Here is a 19,424-nt window from a genome sequence, read left to right as displayed (position 1 = left end):
AAAACTAGTTTTATTTCAAGAAAAGCTGACATTTCATTGACATCGAGAGAAATGCAGAAAATCATTCAGAACAAATTCACTCAGAATGCAGCTGTGCAGGACAGAAAATGGAGGGAATCAAATCGATGTCCCACAGATGTGTCCAATAATCGCACAACCCAAGATAACTTTCAGTATCATGCTGAAAGATGATCCATAAATTAACACTGTCATCATGAGATTAGTTGCAATAAGTACAATTATTCATGTTTCTAGCTCACATTGGATGTTTTCCATGGTATTAATTTAGGAATTGATGCTGATAAATTAGCCCATCACTGGTGATTAAATCTCAAACTGATGCATAAGTCGCAGCTTAGTGACGGCATAACTCCTAATTAAAATCATTAGGAAAGGTCTTGGCGTCACGTGTGACCTTTTATCCCTTTGAATGAGTGCTGCAGAAGTACCAGACGGCGTGTTAAGAGTCTGAATTCATTCACGAACACGGGGCGACCTCTCAGAAAGAGTGAATAAAATTGAAATATGCATTGAGGAAGCCGGTGGGATCTTCCAGCTGAGGATAGTGACTGATGTGTTCATCCAAGATGGTGATCGTCGACCTCTGGACCAGCTGCCTGCAGGAACAAGATACAAGATAATGAAGATCTGCCAGGAGATGAGTACTTCCGTTTAATCTGAACGGGGCTAAAGAATAAGGGGCACTCACTGGTAAAGACGGATGAACTGAGGATGAGGGTTGACAGGGTCCAGGGGTCCGTAGATCATGTGCACTGAAAGACAAATTCTGGATATGAGACCTAAAGTTAAACAACATATATTCAGATATTTCTGTCTGGACAGATCAGTTGTTGGTGCAGATATACACTCATATACTGCAAGATGACACGTTGTTTTCTTAACCACCCTCATTTACTCACTGACAATGATTCAGAAGAACTGGCTCAGAGACCCGGGCTAACGCCTTTTAGCTACATCTGACCTGAGGTCCGTGTCAGCAGCACGCACACACACACACACACACACACACACACACACACACACACACACACACACACACACACACACACACACACACACACACACACACACACACACACACACACACACACACACACACACACACACACACACACACACACACACACACACACACACACACCCTGAGCCCAGGATCACAGATGGACGACGAGGCTTCTCCTTGTAGGCTAAGCAGCTTAGAATCAGCGGCTCTATGGCCGAGGCTGCTGGGTTAATACACCTTCAGGGAGTGTTTGGCCGACACGAAAGAGCTTCCACCCTCTGATTTATCAACAAACATGCCACGATGACACTGAACTCACGTGGGACGATGGTGGAAGTGAGGGTGCCCACCCATCGCTCTCTGTGTTTTGATCTCTGGTTGATGTACTGCAGAATACTGAGAGAGGCAAAGAAGACAAAACGAGTGAACAAAGATGAAGAGCAACAAAGATAATGAAGGCCATTTGAATGCAAAGCAAACGCACACACACACACACACACACACACCTGTCTAACACTAAGTTGCCATCGTTGTAGCGTAAACCTGTCCACATGTCCCAGAACTCAGCGTCTGTGGGCTGCGTGTACGGACCGAACACGTCTCCGATCCTACCAGACAACAAAACAACACGTTTATGCACTTACATACTGGTACAAACATATATTTAAATCTCCCACTTTGAAAGAACACTCTGGTTCTCTTACCCTTTTTGGAAGATCTTATAGTTGGTGAGACGCGTCAGAAATAGAGCCAGAATACTAGAGTCCTTCAGAAGCTTTTGGAGGCAAAACAAAAAGGTCTCAGTGAGAACTTTGACAGCCAAATCAAACCAAATTTGACTTTTTAAAAACATAACAAATTGGCAGGATGAAGAAAACAAAAGGTGACTCACCGTCTGCAGCAAACGTGGGTAATTTGTTTCTGGGAATAATCCTGTTGGAAATAAAAAGAGTCAGCACTGACCTGCTACCTACAACATGACCCGAAGACAATAAGCGGCACTGTACCTCCATTGGAAAGACACAGGCTGTTGAAGATCAGGTGACCTGTGCGGTTTTGGTCACTTCTGTTTGGGAGAAAAAGAAAAAACAGCAGACAGGAGGAGTGCTAAGCAATTCATCATTTATACTCTGTTTTTGACATTTGCATGGATGTAGTGGCACACACACACATACCTGTAGAGCAACTCCAGGGCCACAGTGTCTCCATAGTCATGGGACACCAGATTGACTCGCTGGTTGCTCAGACCCAAGTGAGCCACCAGGGCCTCCACCACACTGGCCTGCTCGAAGATGGAGTAGCTGTGGGGTCGCTGGGATGGGAAAACATGTGTTAAGAGGAGTAACAGAGCGTCACGCAGGAAGTATAAGAAACCGTGTTTATCTACAAAACAAAGGCATTTAAAACGGGCACAAAATGAACTCACTGGCTTGTCACTGAAGCCAAAACCCAGGAAGTCCAGCGCGATGACTCGATGGAAGCGCTGAATGAGTGGCTCCCAGATCTGTATAGAAAAAAGAAAAATAACCCAGTCACATAAGACGTCTTTTGTTTTTCTCATGGCGCTCAGCTGTGTACTGAGCGTGTGCAGTGGGTACCTTGTTCCAGTCGAAGCTGGACGTAGGGAAGCCATGGAGCAGAATGATGACATCAGAGCTTCCCAAAGCACCAAAGGAATCTGGTTTGAGGAGAAAAGAGGAGCGCACATGTGTGGCATATGAGGACGCCACTGTACTGTACTTCTGCCATGTTGTTGCACTCCCCGTTTGACTGTGTTGTCGTACTATTGTCAGCCCTAGTCTCAGCTGACTACCATTACAAGACCCATGACAACCCATGGATGTGATTTAAGCAATTAACTTCAAATCCCTCCTCTTACCTCTGTAGAAGATCTCCCTGCCTCTGAAGTGAAACACCTCCCCGGCACTGTGCCACTTCTGCAGGGAGGGTGACAGTTGAGGGGGAGGGATGTGAAGGTAGACGGCCACCAGCGGGATGCAGATCAAACCCACGTGAACCCACCACTCTCTCATCTTGAGCTCAGGGGTGATGGAGTCTCATTCCTGCCTCTTCGCGAGCAACAACAAAAGACAAAAGTATCGTCAGTGGAGGCGTAATCAGGAGGGATGCTGCCTCCAAACCTGCGGTGTTGACGGTAATACATTAATATAGCATAATAATTTAATGTGCATCTGTGTGAGCTTCTCACCGACACTCGATTAGGGATTCAACGATGCATGACGTTTAGCTAAAAACTGAGCGATTTAAAGGGAATATCTAATAACGTCCAATTTACGAGAGCCAAACAGCTTTAATCCTCCATTAAACTGGTTCTACTGCAGGCTATGTTTGTTTTATGAGGCTCACACTGTAGAAGACTGCAGCACTTACAGAAATGTCGCGATTTGTGGTTAGCAGACCTTCGCCCAGTGTTTAGAGTCCATTGCTGCAGAAGGAACACATGCAGAGCGGAAAGGAACGACAGTTTGCGACAAGGAGGAAGAAGAGCACGGACGTCTCACTCTGTTGCAACTTCCGGGTTCCGCACGCGTTTATCAAAATCGACCAGCGATAAAGACATTGAGTTATAATTGTCAGACTGAGACGTCCCAGCAGCGTACGTACCTTGTTGAGGTTTTTACCACCCGTCAAGAAGCCAAGACTGAGCGACTCACCCCAACAATACACAATCTTTGTTAAAAGAGCTGCAAGCGGAGTCCACTGCCCTCTGCTGGTGTGGATGTGACATTACATGTAATGTTATTAATCTATTGCACGTTTTATCTAGAGCTGAAATTATAAATCGATCAATGAATTAATAGATCGTCAGAAAATGTAATGGCAAGATTTTGATAATCTATTAATTGTTGTAATTCTATAACTGCTTTTATTGTTATCCAAATGCAAATGCATGCCTGTATGACTTCATCATGACTTTTTTCAACATACTATACAATTTCCTTTTTCAACATATTATGACTTTTTTCGACATATAACGTTACGAGGACTTTTTTGGACGTTCTTCTGACATACGATACTATGACTTTTAGTAATAGTTAGTTTAAGCTTTTTCAGCGTCCTTCCACTGGGAGGCGCTACAGATACGCCAAAACAACTGATGAACTGGTAAATCAGTTTACAACTTAACAAAAACTTCACTTGTATATATATGTTTTATCTCTTTTATTGTTGGTTATTGGTGCTTTTTATATATAAACCTATAGTATTTATATTAACACCTATTTTTGTTCACTACTTATGTACATACCAGTTCTGTCAATTCTCTACCTTTATCCGTCTTTGTTGTCCCTAGCTGTTATTTCTATTTCTGCATTATGTGCTTTGAGAGGGACGCAAATAACCGGAGTCAAATTCCTTGTCTGTGGATGCATACTTGGCCATCCTTGATTGGTCCTTAACATGCCTCTACTAAAACCACTCAACTTTGCTCTGCTTCACTTTATTGGCATCAGTCTGTGCAATGCACAGATGTTGTGATATGGTTTGCTGGAGGTCTTGGGCATGGATCCAAAGGGATATTCACTCTTGGTCTGTACGATTTTGTTCGGGGGTAAATAAAATCTTTTTCGAAAAAAGTCATAGTATAGCATGTCGAAAAAAGTCACAGTGTTGTATGTCGAAAAAAGTCATTGTATAGCATGTCGAAAAAAGTCATAGTATAGCATGTCGAAAAAGTCATAGTGTTGTATGTCGAAAAAAGTCATAGTATAGCATGTCGAAAAAAGTCATAGTGTTGTATGTCGAAAAAAGTCATTGTATAGCATGTCGAAAAAAGTCATAGTGTTGTATGTCGAAAAAAGTCATAGTATAGCATGTCGAAAAAAGTCACAGTGTTGTATGTCGAAAAAAGTCACAGTATAGCATGTCGAAAAAAGTCACAGTATGGCATGTTGAAAAAAGTCATTGTATAGCATGTCGAAAAAAGTCATAGTATAGCATGTCGAAAAAAGTCATCGTGTTGTATGTCGAAAAAAGTCATAGTATAGCATGTCGAAAGAAGTCATAGTGTTGTATGTCGAAAAAAGTCATTGTATAGCATGTCGAAAAAAGTCAGTGTTGTATGTCGAAAAAAGTCACAGTATAGCATGTCGAAAAAAGTCATAGTATAGCTTGTCGAAAAAAGTCATAGTATAGCATGTCGAAAAAAGTCATAGTGTTGTATGTCGAAAAAAGTCATAGTGTTGTATGTCGAAAAAAGTCATAGTATAGCATGTCAAAAAAAGTCATAGTGTTGTATATCGAAAAAAGTCATAGTATAGCATGTCGAAAAAAGTCATCGTGTTGTATGTCGAAAAAAGTCATAGTATAGCATGTCGAAAAAAGTCATAGTGTTGTATGTCGAAAAAAGTCACAGTATAGCATGTCGAAAAAAGTCATAGTGTTGTATGTCGAAAAAAGTCACAGTATAGCATGTCGAAAAAAGTCACAGTATAGCATGTCGAAAAAAGTCATAGTATAGCTTGTCGAAAAAAGTCATAGTATAGCATGGCGAAAAAAGTCAGTGTTGTATGTCGAAAAAAGTCATTGTATAGCATGTCGAAAAAAGTCATAGTATAGCATGTCGAAAAAAGTCATAGTGTTGTATGTCGAAAAAAGTCATAGTATAGCATGTCGAAAAAAGTCATAGTATAGCATGTCGAAAAAAGTCAGTGTTGTATGTCGAAAAAAGTCATAGTATAGCATGTCGAAAAAAGTCATAGTATAGCATGTCGAAAAAAGTCATTGTATAGCATGTCGAAAAAGTCATAGTGTTGTATGTCGAAAAAGTCATTGTATAGCATGTCGAAAAAAGTCATAGTGTTGTATGTCGAAAAAAGTCATAGTATAGCATGTCGAAAAAAGTCACAGTGTTGTATGTCGAAAAAAGTCACAGTATAGCATGTCGAAAAAAGTCACAGTATAGCATGTCGAAAAAAGTCATTGTATAGCATGTCGAAAAAAGTCATAGTGTTGTATGTCGAAAAAAGTCATAGTATAGCATGTCGAAAAAAGTCATAGTGTTGTATGTCGAAAAAAGTCATAGTATAGCATGTCGAAAAAAGTCATAGTATAGCATGTCGAAAAAAGTCAGTGTTGTATGTCGAAAAAAGTCATAGTATAGCATGTCGAAAAAAGTCATAGTGTTGTATGTCGAAAAAAGTCATAGTATAGCATGTCGAAAAAAGTCAGTGTTGTATGTCGAAAAAGTCACAGTATAGCATGTCGAAAAAAGTCACAGTATAGCATGTTGAAAAAAGTCATTGTATAGCATGTCGAAAAAAGTCACAGTATAGCATGTTGAAAAAAGTCATAGTGTTGTATGTCGAAAAAAGTCATAGTATAGCATGTCGAAAAAAGTCACAGTATAGCATGTCGAAAAAAGTCACCGTATAGCATGTCGAAAAAAGTCATAGTATAGCATGTCGAAAAAAGTCATCGTATAGCATGTCGAAAAAAGTCATAGTATAGCATGTCGAAAAAAGTCATTGTATAGCATGTCGAAAAAGTCATAGTGTTGTATGTCGAAAAAGTCATTGTATAGCATGTCGAAAAAAGTCATAGTGTTGTATGTCGAAAAAAGTCATAGTATAGCATGTCGAAAAAAGTCACAGTGTTGTATGTCGAAAAAAGTCACAGTATAGCATGTCGAAAAAAGTCACAGTATAGCATGTCGAAAAAAGTCATTGTATAGCATGTCGAAAAAAGTCATAGTGTTGTATGTCGAAAAAAGTCATAGTATAGCATGTCGAAAAAAGTCATAGTATAGCATGTCGAAAAAAGTCATAGTATAGCATGTCGAAAAAAGTCATAGTGTTGTATGTCAAAAAAAGTCACAGTATAGCATGTCGAAAAAAGTCACAGTATAGCATGTCGAAAAAAGTCATTGTATACCATGTCGAAAAAAGTCATAGTGTTGTATGTCGAAAAAAGTCATAGTATAGCATGTCGAAAAAAGTCATAGTATAGCATGTCGAAAAAAGTCATAGTGTTGTATGTCAAAAAAAGTCACCGTATAGCATGTCGAAAAAAGTCACAGTATAGCATGTTGAAAAAAGTCATTGTATAGCATGTCGAAAAAAGTCATAGTATTGTATGTCGAAAAAAGTCATCGTATAGCATGTCGAAAAAAGTCATAGTATAGCATGTGTGACGGCCCCTGTCTCTAATCACTGCAAGTATGCTTTTGTCCCTCTGTCCCTAGAGAGCAGATTACCTGATGCGATGCACCTGGTCCAGGAACAGGGAGGGCATAAAACCCTGCTCTAGCGTTGCTCGGGGCGGGTTTACTCTGTGGCGTACGTGGAGGGTTCCCAGCCAGTTGCTGCCGGTTATTTTGGTTTTGGTTTCCTTTGGTTTCGCTGACAACACCCACACTTCATCCCACACGCATCCACGTTGACACGACTGATGTTATTGACGAACACTAGTGATGGCGAGATGAAGCCTCATGAGCAATGTTCCCTCTAAGCTGCGCGCTTGAGCAATCGCGCACTGCTCGCACATTCTCAGCGCACAAGAAAATCTATGCAGCGCATAAAATAAAATTCAACATAAACGTATTAATTAATATCTAATATTAGTCCTAATCTTATCTAATCAATTAAACCAATAATAATAATAATAATAATTTTGTTTTCTGTACTATTTTGCAACGTAACTCAGTGAGTGACAGGCGTCCAGCCAATGATACGATTCGGTTCACTTACGCTACGCAGCCAATCATAGCATTGACACTATTGCCCTGCCCATTTGCGCCGTGCAGGTTAGCTAGCTATCAACAGTGCGGCGGAGTTACGAGACGCAAATGCTAACCCCTTATCATGGCGAAACGAACGGGCAGCGACACATCCACTCACCAAGCCATTGGAAAAAAGAAATGTGGTTCTTTTAAGATGGAATGGCTGTCGGAGTATGTTCAAATAGAAGAACAAGCGGTGAAACTGGGTGAGATTTTTTCTTTTTCGAGTGAGAAGGGTCTACTCTGCAAAACATGCAGCGAAGCAGACGAAGCCATCAACCTGGACAAAGTGTACAACCATTGGAGAAGTGAGAAGGACAGACGTGAAAAATAAGGTAAAATTTAAGTCAGATTTGTGCATATTCTAGTGACATTTATTAAGATTTTTAACTTATGGATATTAATCATTAAATTATGTTACTACTAGATAATTTATGGGTAGTAGAAATGATAATAAAAAACTGAGTAATTACATATTTTACAGACAGAGTTACAGGAATTTACACTGTATCACAAGCTACAGCACACGTCATTGTGCAAAATGTGAATGTTTTAATGTGAACAAAATGTTATGTCTGAAAGGTGTATATGTATCATTTCTTCCACAACAGGACCTCACACAGGCCAAAGCAGGACTCTTCCCATGGCCAAGCAGGACTCTCACATAAAACATACTACACATCTCATGAACAACACGATTTTTGTCTTTTTCCTTTAAAGTTTGTCAAATCACTTATATTAAAAGTAAACTAGTGAAAATTGCTGCTGTAATTTGATTCTTTTAATAAGCCATGTAACTTGCTATGATCCAAGGTTTTGAACAGGTGTGATACTGGTGTGTGGCCACAGCGTGCACATCTGATGTTGCTCACAGTGGTCCTCAGTGTGCTCAGGGAGCTTGTGTGTATGCCCAGACACATGAAAAATTAGAGGGAACATTGCTCATGAGGCATCGAACCACTTCAGCCAATTGGTTCGAGAAAGGGTTCATTTCTCGAAGCTTCATGTGCACACGAAACCACCTACTGGCCAAGTGTATAATCACAGGCAGCTGTATCTGAACCACATAATGTGATTCATTGAATTTTTGTGTCTGTTATGGCTGTTAGGAATGACTATGAATTACAAAAATGTATGACCAAATAATTTCTGTACATAAATTATCACATATGTGCATATTAAAATATTTTTTGAATGTATTCTGTGTGTGTAAATTTTCCCAAAATGGTAGTATCATATGATATGGCAGGTTGTGTAATAATGTTATTATGTCACTTTAGGAAAATGGCATGGGCTTAAGCAGGCAGAGGACAGTGAAAGTGCTTGTGGAACTAGGAAGAGGGGACTGAATATGCTTGTGTAACTTGGACAGTGATGTACAGGACAGGGGACATTTTATTCATTTTTATTCAGAAATAACTGTTTCTCAACAGTTTTTGGTTTTAAACGATTCCTTTTTTTTGACACGACCTCTCCGGCCTATGAAAACACCCTTTCACAGGGTACAGAAGATGCTGGCGTGCACAAAAACGCAAGAGCAAGTCTATATCAATTTTCATACAGGAATGTTTGCCTCTCCCAGTACTCCAGAGGCAAAATCTGAACCACTTTCCGAAGCAGTCACGTGGTACAGCCGGGCAGCGAGGCTTCGGACGTCATCATTTTTGGCTCCTCCCCTAAATGAAGCAAGCCTCGATACGTGCTTCGAGGAAACGCCCCCTCCATTACTCGACACACGCTTCGGAGCGTCGGCACATCTCGTAACATCACTAACGAACACACTTCATAGCTTTAACTATTTCTTTATTTGGTTAAATAAACATTTTTACATTACCAGCATTTGTTGTGTCTGCCGTATTTGTCATGGCCTAGGAGCCGGGTTATGACACATGTCGAAAAAAGTCACAGTATAGCATGTCGAAAAAAGTCACAGTATAGCATGTTGAAAAAAGTCATAGTGTTGTATGTCGAAAAAAGTCATAGTATAGCATGTCGAAAAAAGTCATAGTGTTGTATGTCGAAAAAAGTCATAGTATAGCATGTCGAAAAAAGTCACAGTATAGCATGTCGAAAAAAGTCACAGTATTGTATGTCGAAAAAGTCATAGTATAGTATGTCGAAAAAAGTCATAGTATAGTATGTCGAAAAAGTCAGTGTTGTATGTCGAAAAAAGTCATCGTATAGCATGTCGAAAAAAGTCATAGTATAGCATGTCGAAAAAAGTCATAGTATAGCATGTCGAAAAAAGTCATTGTATAGCATGTCGAAAAAAGTCACAGTATAGCATGTCGAAAAAAGTCACAGTATAGCATGTCGAAAAAAGTCACAGTATAGCATGTCGAAAAAAGTCATTGTATAGCATGTCGAAAAAAGTCATAGTGTTGTATGTCGAAAAAAGTCATAGTATAGCATGTCGAAAAAAGTCATAGTATAGCATGTCGAAAAAAGTCATAGTATAGCATGTCGAAAAAAGTCATAGTGTTGTATGTCAAAAAAAGTCACAGTATAGCATGTCGAAAAAAGTCACAGTATAGCATGTCGAAAAAAGTCATTGTATACCATGTCGAAAAAAGTCATAGTGTTGTATGTCGAAAAAAGTCATAGTATAGCATGTCGAAAAAAGTCATAGTATAGCATGTCGAAAAAAGTCATAGTGTTGTATGTCAAAAAAAGTCACCGTATAGCATGTCGAAAAAAGTCACAGTATAGCATGTTGAAAAAAGTCATTGTATAGCATGTCGAAAAAAGTCATAGTATTGTATGTCGAAAAAAGTCATCGTATAGCATGTCGAAAAAAGTCATAGTATAGCATGTGTGACGGCCCCTGTCTCTAATCACTGCAAGTATGCTTTTGTCCCTCTGTCCCTAGAGAGCAGATTACCTGATGCGATGCACCTGGTCCAGGAACAGGGAGGGCATAAAACCCTGCTCTAGCGTTGCTCGGGGCGGGTTTACTCTGTGGCGTACGTGGAGGGTTCCCAGCCAGTTGCTGCCGGTTATTTTGGTTTTGGTTTCCTTTGGTTTCGCTGACAACACCCACACTTCATCCCACACGCATCCACGTTGACACGACTGATGTTATTGACGAACACTAGTGATGGCGAGATGAAGCCTCATGAGCAATGTTCCCTCTAAGCTGCGCGCTTGAGCAATCGCGCACTGCTCGCACATTCTCAGCGCACAAGAAAATCTATGCAGCGCATAAAATAAAATTCAACATAAACGTATTAATTAATATCTAATATTAGTCCTAATCTTATCTAATCAATTAAACCAATAATAATAATAATAATAATTTTGTTTTCTGTACTATTTTGCAACGTAACTCAGTGAGTGACAGGCGTCCAGCCAATGATACGATTCGGTTCACTTACGCTACGCAGCCAATCATAGCATTGACACTATTGCCCTGCCCATTTGCGCCGTGCAGGTTAGCTAGCTATCAACAGTGCGGCGGAGTTACGAGACGCAAATGCTAACCCCTTATCATGGCGAAACGAACGGGCAGCGACACATCCACTCACCAAGCCATTGGAAAAAAGAAATGTGGTTCTTTTAAGATGGAATGGCTGTCGGAGTATGTTCAAATAGAAGAACAAGCGGTGAAACTGGGTGAGATTTTTTCTTTTTCGAGTGAGAAGGGTCTACTCTGCAAAACATGCAGCGAAGCAGACGAAGCCATCAACCTGGACAAAGTGTACAACCATTGGAGAAGTGAGAAGGACAGACGTGAAAAATAAGGTAAAATTTAAGTCAGATTTGTGCATATTCTAGTGACATTTATTAAGATTTTTAACTTATGGATATTAATCATTAAATTATGTTACTACTAGATAATTTATGGGTAGTAGAAATGATAATAAAAAACTGAGTAATTACATATTTTACAGACAGAGTTACAGGAATTTACACTGTATCACAAGCTACAGCACACGTCATTGTGCAAAATGTGAATGTTTTAATGTGAACAAAATGTTATGTCTGAAAGGTGTATATGTATCATTTCTTCCACAACAGGACCTCACACAGGCCAAAGCAGGACTCTTCCCATGGCCAAGCAGGACTCTCACATAAAACATACTACACATCTCATGAACAACACGATTTTTGTCTTTTTCCTTTAAAGTTTGTCAAATCACTTATATTAAAAGTAAACTAGTGAAAATTGCTGCTGTAATTTGATTCTTTTAATAAGCCATGTAACTTGCTATGATCCAAGGTTTTGAACAGGTGTGATACTGGTGTGTGGCCACAGCGTGCACATCTGATGTTGCTCACAGTGGTCCTCAGTGTGCTCAGGGAGCTTGTGTGTATGCCCAGACACATGAAAAATTAGAGGGAACATTGCTCATGAGGCATCGAACCACTTCAGCCAATTGGTTCGAGAAAGGGTTCATTTCTCGAAGCTTCATGTGCACACGAAACCACCTACTGGCCAAGTGTATAATCACAGGCAGCTGTATCTGAACCACATAATGTGATTCATTGAATTTTTGTGTCTGTTATGGCTGTTAGGAATGACTATGAATTACAAAAATGTATGACCAAATAATTTCTGTACATAAATTATCACATATGTGCATATTAAAATATTTTTTGAATGTATTCTGTGTGTGTAAATTTTCCCAAAATGGTAGTATCATATGATATGGCAGGTTGTGTAATAATGTTATTATGTCACTTTAGGAAAATGGCATGGGCTTAAGCAGGCAGAGGACAGTGAAAGTGCTTGTGGAACTAGGAAGAGGGGACTGAATATGCTTGTGTAACTTGGACAGTGATGTACAGGACAGGGGACATTTTATTCATTTTTATTCAGAAATAACTGTTTCTCAACAGTTTTTGGTTTTAAACGATTCCTTTTTTTTGACACGACCTCTCCGGCCTATGAAAACACCCTTTCACAGGGTACAGAAGATGCTGGCGTGCACAAAAACGCAAGAGCAAGTCTATATCAATTTTCATACAGGAATGTTTGCCTCTCCCAGTACTCCAGAGGCAAAATCTGAACCACTTTCCGAAGCAGTCACGTGGTACAGCCGGGCAGCGAGGCTTCGGACGTCATCATTTTTGGCTCCTCCCCTAAATGAAGCAAGCCTCGATACGTGCTTCGAGGAAACGCCCCCTCCATTACTCGACACACGCTTCGGAGCGTCGGCACATCTCGTAACATCACTAACGAACACACTTCATAGCTTTAACTATTTCTTTATTTGGTTAAATAAACATTTTTACATTACCAGCATTTGTTGTGTCTGCCGTATTTGTCATGGCCTAGGAGCCGGGTTATGACACATGTCGAAAAAAGTCACAGTATAGCATGTCGAAAAAAGTCACAGTATAGCATGTTGAAAAAAGTCATAGTGTTGTATGTCGAAAAAAGTCATAGTATAGCATGTCGAAAAAAGTCATAGTGTTGTATGTCGAAAAAAGTCATAGTATAGCATGTCGAAAAAAGTCACAGTATAGCATGTCGAAAAAAGTCACAGTATTGTATGTCGAAAAAGTCATAGTATAGTATGTCGAAAAAAGTCATAGTATAGTATGTCGAAAAAGTCAGTGTTGTATGTCGAAAAAAGTCATCGTATAGCATGTCGAAAAAAGTCATAGTATAGCATGTCGAAAAAAGTCATAGTATAGCATGTCGAAAAAAGTCATTGTATAGCATGTCGAAAAAAGTCACAGTATAGCATGTCGAAAAAAGTCACAGTATAGCATGTCGAAAAAAGTCACAGTCTAGCATGTCGAAAAAAGTCACAGTATAGCATGTCGAAAAAAGTCACAGTATAGCATGTCGAAAAAAGTCACAGTATAGCATGTCGAAAAAAGTCACAGTATAGCATGTTGAAAAAAGTCATAGTGTTGTATGTCGAAAAAAGTCACAGTATAGCATGTCGAAAAAAGTCATAGTGTTGTATGTCGAAAAAAGTCATAGTATAGCATGTCGAAAAAAGTCATAGTGTTGTATGTCGAAAAAAGTCATAGTATAGCATGTCGAAAAAAGTCACAGTATAGCATGTCTAAAAAAGTCACAGTATTGTATGTCGAAAAAAGTCATAGTATAGTATGTCGAAAAAAGTCACAGTGTAGCATGTCGAAAAAAGTCATCGTATAGCATGTCGAAAAAAGTCATAGTATAGCATGTCGAAAAAAGTCACAATATAGCATGCTGAAAAAAGTCATAGTGTTGTATGTCGAAAAAAGTCACAGTATAGCATGTCGAAAAAAGTCATATTGTTGTATGTCGAAAAAAGTCACAGTATAGCATGTCGAAAAAAGTCATAGTGTTGTATGTCGAAAAAAGTCATAGTATAGCATGTCGAAAAAAGTCATAGTATAGCATGTCGAAAAAAGTCAGTGTTGTATGTCGAAAAAAGTCATTGTATAGCATGTCGAAAAAAGTCATAGTGTTGTATGTCGAAAAAAGTCATAGTATAGCATGTCGAAAAAAGTCATAGTGTTGTGTCGAAAAAAGTCATAGTATAGTATGTCGAAAAAAGTCAGTGTTGTATGTCGAAAAAAGTCATTGTATAGCATGTCGAAAAAAGTCATAGTATAGCATGTCGAAAAAAGTCATAGTGTTGTATGTCGAAAAAAGTCATAGTATAGCATGTCGAAAAAAGTCATAGTCTTGTATGTCGAAAAAAGTAATTGTATAGCATGTCGAAAAAAGTCATAGTGTTGTATGTCGAAAAAAGTCATAGTATAGCATGTCGAAAAAAGTCACAGTGTTGTATGTCGAAAAAGTCACAGTATAGCATGTCGAAAAAAGTCACAGTTTAGCATGTTGAAAAAAGTCATTGTATAGCATGTCGAAAAAAGTCATTGTATAGCATGTCGAAAAAAGTCATAGTGTTGTATGTCGAAAAAAGTCATAGTATAGCATGTCGAAAAAAGTCATAGTATAGCATGTCGAAAAAAGTCATAGTGTTGTATGTCGAAAAAAGTCATAGTATAGCATGTCGAAAAAAGTCATAGTATAGCATGTCGAAAAAAGTCAGTGTTGTATGTCGAAAAAAGTCATAGTATAGCATGTCGAAAAAAGTCATAGTGTTGTATGTCGAAAAAAGTCATTGTATAGCATGTCGAAAAAAGTCATAGTGTTGTATGTCGAAAAAAGTCACAGTATAGCATGTCGAAAAAAGTCACAGTATAGCATGTTGAAAAAAGTCATTGTATAGCATGTCGAAAAAAGTCATAGTATAGCATGTCGAAAAACGTCATAGTGTTGTATGTCGAAAAAAGTCACAGTATAGCATGTCGAAAAAAGTCACAGTATAGCATGTTGAAAAAAGTCATTGTATAGCATGTCGAAAAAAGTCACAGTATAGCATGTTGAAAAAAGTCATAGTGTTGTATGTCGAAAAAAGTCATAGTATAGCATGTCGAAAAAAGTCACAGTATAGCATGTCGAAAAAAGTCATCGTATAGCATGTCGAAAAAAGTCATAGTATAGCATGTCGAAAAAAGTCATTGTATAGCATGTCGAAAAAAGTCATAGTATAGCATGTCGAAAAAAGTCATTGTATAGCATGTCGAAAAAGTCATATTGTTGTATGTCGAAAAAGTCATTGTATAGCATGTCGAAAAAAGTCATAGTGTTGTATGTCGAAAAAAGTCATAGTATAGCATGTCGAAAAAAGTCAGTGTTGTATGTCGAAAAAGTCACAGTATAGCATGTCGAAAAAAGTCACAGTATAGCATGTCGAAAAAAGTCATTGTATAGCATGTCGAAAAAAGTCATAGTGTTGTATGTCGAAAAAAGTCATAGTATAGCATGTCGAAAAAAGTCATAGTATAGCATGTCGAAAAAAGTCATAGTATAGCATGTCGAAAAAAGTCATAGTGTTGTATGTCAAAAAAAGTCACAGTATAGCATGTCGAAAAAAGTCACAGTATAGCATGTCGAAAAAAGTCACAGTATAGCATGTCGAAAAAAGTCATTGTATACCATGTCGAAAAAAGTCATAGTGTTGTATGTCGAAAAAAGTCATAGTATAGCATGTCGAAAAAAGTCATAGTATAGCATGTCGAAAAAAGTCATAGTATAGCATGTCGAAAAAAGTCATAGTATTGTATGTCGAAAAAAGTCATCGTATAGCATGTCGAAAAAAGTCATAGTATAGCATGTGTGACGGCCCCTGTCTCTAATCACTGCAAGTATGCTTTTGTCCCTCTGTCCCTAGTGAGCAGATTACCTGATGCGATGCACCTGGTCCAGGAACAGGGAGGGCATAAAACCCTGCTCTAGCGTTGCTCGGGGCGGGTTTACTCTGTGGCGTACGTGGAGGGTTCCCAGCCAGTTGCTGCCGGTTATTTTGGTTTTGGTTTCCTTTGGTTTCGCTGACAACACCCACACTTCATCCCACACGCATCCACGTTGACACGACTGATGTTATTGACGAACACTAGTGATGGCGAGATGAAGCCTCATGAGGCATCGAACCACTTCAGCCAATTGGTTCGAGAAAGGGTTCATTTCTCGAAGCTTCATGTGCACACGAAACCACCTACTGGCCAAGTGTATAATCACAGGCAGCTGTATCTGAACCACATAATGTGATTCATTGAATTTTTGTGTCTGTTATGGCTGTTAGGAATGACTATGAATTACAAAAATGTATGACCAAATAATTTCTGTACATAAATTATCACATATGTGCATATTAAAATATTTTTTGAATGTATTCTGTGTGTGTAAATTTTCCCAAAATGGTAGTATCATATGATATGGCAGGTTGTGTAATAATGTTATTATGTCACTTTAGGAAAATGGCATGGGCTTAAGCAGGCAGAGGACAGTGAAAGTGCTTGTGGAACTAGGAAGAGGGGACTGAATATGCTTGTGTAACTTGGACAGTGATGTACAGGACAGGGGACATTTTATTCATTTTTATTCAGAAATAACTGTTTCTCAACAGTTTTTGGTTTTAAACGATTCCTTTTTTTTGACACGACCTCTCCGGCCTATGAAAACACCCTTTCACAGGGTACAGAAGATGCTGGCGTGCACAAAAACGCAAGAGCAAGTCTATATCAATTTTCATACAGGAATGTTTGCCTCTCCCAGTACTCCAGAGGCAAAATCTGAACCACTTTCCGAAGCAGTCACGTGGTACAGCCGGGCAGCGAGGCTTCGGACGTCATCATTTTTGGCTCCTCCCCTAAATGAAGCAAGCCTCGATACGTGCTTCGAGGAAACGCCCCCTCCATTACTCGACACACGCTTCGGAGCGTCGGCACATCTCGTAACATCACTAACGAACACACTTCATAGCTTTAACTATTTCTTTATTTGGTTAAATAAACATTTTTACATTACCAGCATTTGTTGTGTCTGCCGTATTTGTCATGGCCTAGGAGCCGGGTTATGACACATGTCGAAAAAAGTCACAGTATAGCATGTCGAAAAAAGTCACAGTATAGCATGTTGAAAAAAGTCATAGTGTTGTATGTCGAAAAAAGTCATAGTATAGCATGTCGAAAAAAGTCATAGTGTTGTATGTCGAAAAAAGTCATAGTATAGCATGTCGAAAAAAGTCACAGTATAGCATGTCGAAAAAAGTCACAGTATTGTATGTCGAAAAAGTCATAGTATAGTATGTCGAAAAAAGTCATAGTATAGTATGTCGAAAAAGTCAGTGTTGTATGTCGAAAAAAGTCATCGTATAGCATGTCGAAAAAAGTCATAGTATAGCATGTCGAAAAAAGTCATAGTATAGCATGTCGAAAAAAGTCATTGTATAGCATGTCGAAAAAAGTCACAGTATAGCATGTCGAAAAAAGTCACAGTATAGCATGTCGAAAAAAGTCACAGTATAGCATGTCGAAAAAAGTCATTGTATAGCATGTCGAAAAAAGTCATAGTGTTGTATGTCGAAAAAAGTCATAGTATAGCATGTCGAAAAAAGTCATAGTATAGCATGTCGAAAAAAGTCATAGTATAGCATGTCGAAAAAAGTCATAGTGTTGTATGTCAAAAAAAGTCACAGTATAGCATGTCGAAAAAAGTCACAGTATAGCATGTCGAAAAAAGTCATTGTATACCATGTCGAAAAAAGTCATAGTGTTGTATGTCGAAAAAAGTCATAGTATAGCATGTCGAAAAAAGTCATAGTATAGCATGTCGAAAAAAGTCATAGTGTTGTATGTCAAAAAAAGTCACCGTATAGCATGTCGAAAAAAGTCACAGTATAGCATGTTGAAAAAAGTCATTGTATAGCATGTCGAAAAAAGTCATAGTATTGTATGTCGAAAAAAGTCATCGTATAGCATGTCGAAAAAAGTCATAGTATAGCATGTGTGACGGCCCCTGTCTCTAATCACTGCAAGTATGCTTTTGTCCCTCTGTCCCTAGAGAGCAGATTACCTGATGCGATGCACCTGGTCCAGGAACAGGGAGGGCATAAAACCCTGCTCTAGCGTTGCTCGGGGCGGGTTTACTCTGTGGCGTACGTGGAGGGTTCCCAGCCAGTTGCTGCCGGTTATTTTGGTTTTGGTTTCCTTTGGTTTCGCTGACAACACCCACACTTCATCCCACACGCATCCACGTTGACACGACTGATGTTATTGACGAACACTAGTGATGGCGAGATGAAGCCTCATGAGCAATGTTCCCTCTAAGCTGCGCGCTTGAGCAATCGCGCACTGCTCGCACATTCTCAGCGCACAAGAAAATCTATGCAGCGCATAAAATAAAATTCAACATAAACGTATTAATTAATATCTAATATTAGTCCTAATCTTATCTAATCAATTAAACCAATAATAATAATAATAATAATTTTGTTTTCTGTACTATTTTGCAACGTAACTCAGTGAGTGACAGGCGTCCAGCCAATGATACGATTCGGTTCACTTACGCTACGCAGCCAATCATAGCATTGACACTATTGCCCTGCCCATTTGCGCCGTGCAGGTTAGCTAGCTATCAACAGTGCGGCGGAGTTACGAGACGCAAATGCTAACCCCTTATCATGGCGAAACGAACGGGCAGCGACACATCCACTCACCAAGCCATTGGAAAAAAGAAATGTGGTTCTTTTAAGATGGAATGGCTGTCGGAGTATGTTCAAATAGAAGAACAAGCGGTGAAACTGGGTGAGATTTTTTCTTTTTCGAGTGAGAAGGGTCTACTCTGCAAAACATGCAGCGAAGCAGACGAAGCCATCAACCTGGACAAAGTGTACAACCATTGGAGAAGTGAGAAGGACAGACGTGAAAAATAAGGTAAAATTTAAGTCAGATTTGTGCATATTCTAGTGACATTTATTAAGATTTTTAACTTATGGATATTAATCATTAAATTATGTTACTACTAGATAATTTATGGGTAGTAGAAATGATAATAAAAAACTGAGTAATTACATATTTTACAGACAGAGTTACAGGAATTTACACTGTATCACAAGCTACAGCACACGTCATTGTGCAAAATGTGAATGTTTTAATGTGAACAAAATGTTATGTCTGAAAGGTGTATATGTATCATTTCTTCCACAACAGGACCTCACACAGGCCAAAGCAGGACTCTTCCCATGGCCAAGCAGGACTCTCACATAAAACATACTACACATCTCATGAACAACACGATTTTTGTCTTTTTCCTTTAAAGTTTGTCAAATCACTTATATTAAAAGTAAACTAGTGAAAATTGCTGCT

The 19,424-nt window shown here is 38.9% G+C and overlaps 1 protein-coding gene across 3 annotated transcripts; it reads right to left on the bottom strand.

The window, feature by feature from the left end:
• Positions 1 to 3,687, bottom strand: mest (mesoderm specific transcript). Of its 3 annotated transcripts, XM_079294256.1 has the most exons (13): positions 3,650 to 3,679; positions 3,416 to 3,470; positions 2,904 to 3,093; positions 2,623 to 2,702; positions 2,451 to 2,528; positions 2,200 to 2,336; positions 2,032 to 2,090; positions 1,917 to 1,957; positions 1,729 to 1,799; positions 1,531 to 1,632; positions 1,344 to 1,420; positions 710 to 773; positions 1 to 617 (listed from the first exon to the last, which is right to left on the bottom strand). In XM_079294256.1, the coding sequence occupies exons 3-13, from the start codon at positions 3,055 to 3,057 to the stop codon at positions 500 to 502; spliced, it is 981 nt and encodes a 326-aa protein (XP_079150382.1). In that variant the 5' UTR covers positions 3,058 to 3,093; positions 3,416 to 3,470; positions 3,650 to 3,679; the 3' UTR covers positions 1 to 499. The 3 variants fall into 3 exon arrangements, with proteins under 3 accessions (XP_079150382.1, XP_079150381.1, XP_079150383.1); XM_079294255.1 differs by having other exon boundaries at positions 3,416 to 3,687; XM_079294257.1 differs by lacking the exons at positions 3,416 to 3,470; positions 3,650 to 3,679 and adding an exon at positions 3,234 to 3,388.
• Positions 3,688 to 19,424: the final 15,737 nt, after the last annotated feature.

The sequence above is a fragment of the Melanostigma gelatinosum genome (genome assembly GCF_949748355.1).
Source record: "Melanostigma gelatinosum genome assembly, chromosome: 22".
Lineage (NCBI taxonomy): Eukaryota > Metazoa > Chordata > Actinopteri > Perciformes > Zoarcidae > Melanostigma > Melanostigma gelatinosum.
Note: the sequence above shows the minus strand (reverse complement) of the source record. Positions and strands in the feature narration are given on the sequence as shown.

What these genes read in the sequence shown, in the direction of transcription:
- mest (XM_079294255.1), bottom strand. Translation starts at nt 3,057, where the DNA reads ATGAGAGAGTGGTGGGTTCACGTGGGTTTGATCTGCATCCCGCTGGTG. An exon ending in CCAGCTTCGACTGGAACAAG is followed by an intron (nt 2,529 to 2,622) that starts GTACCCACTGCA and finishes TTTTCTATACAG; the next exon opens with ATCTGGGAGCCACTCATTCA. An exon ending in CACTTCCACCATCGTCCCAC is followed by an intron (nt 774 to 1,343) that starts GTGAGTTCAGTG and finishes TTTGTCTTTCAG; the next exon opens with TGCACATGATCTACGGACCC.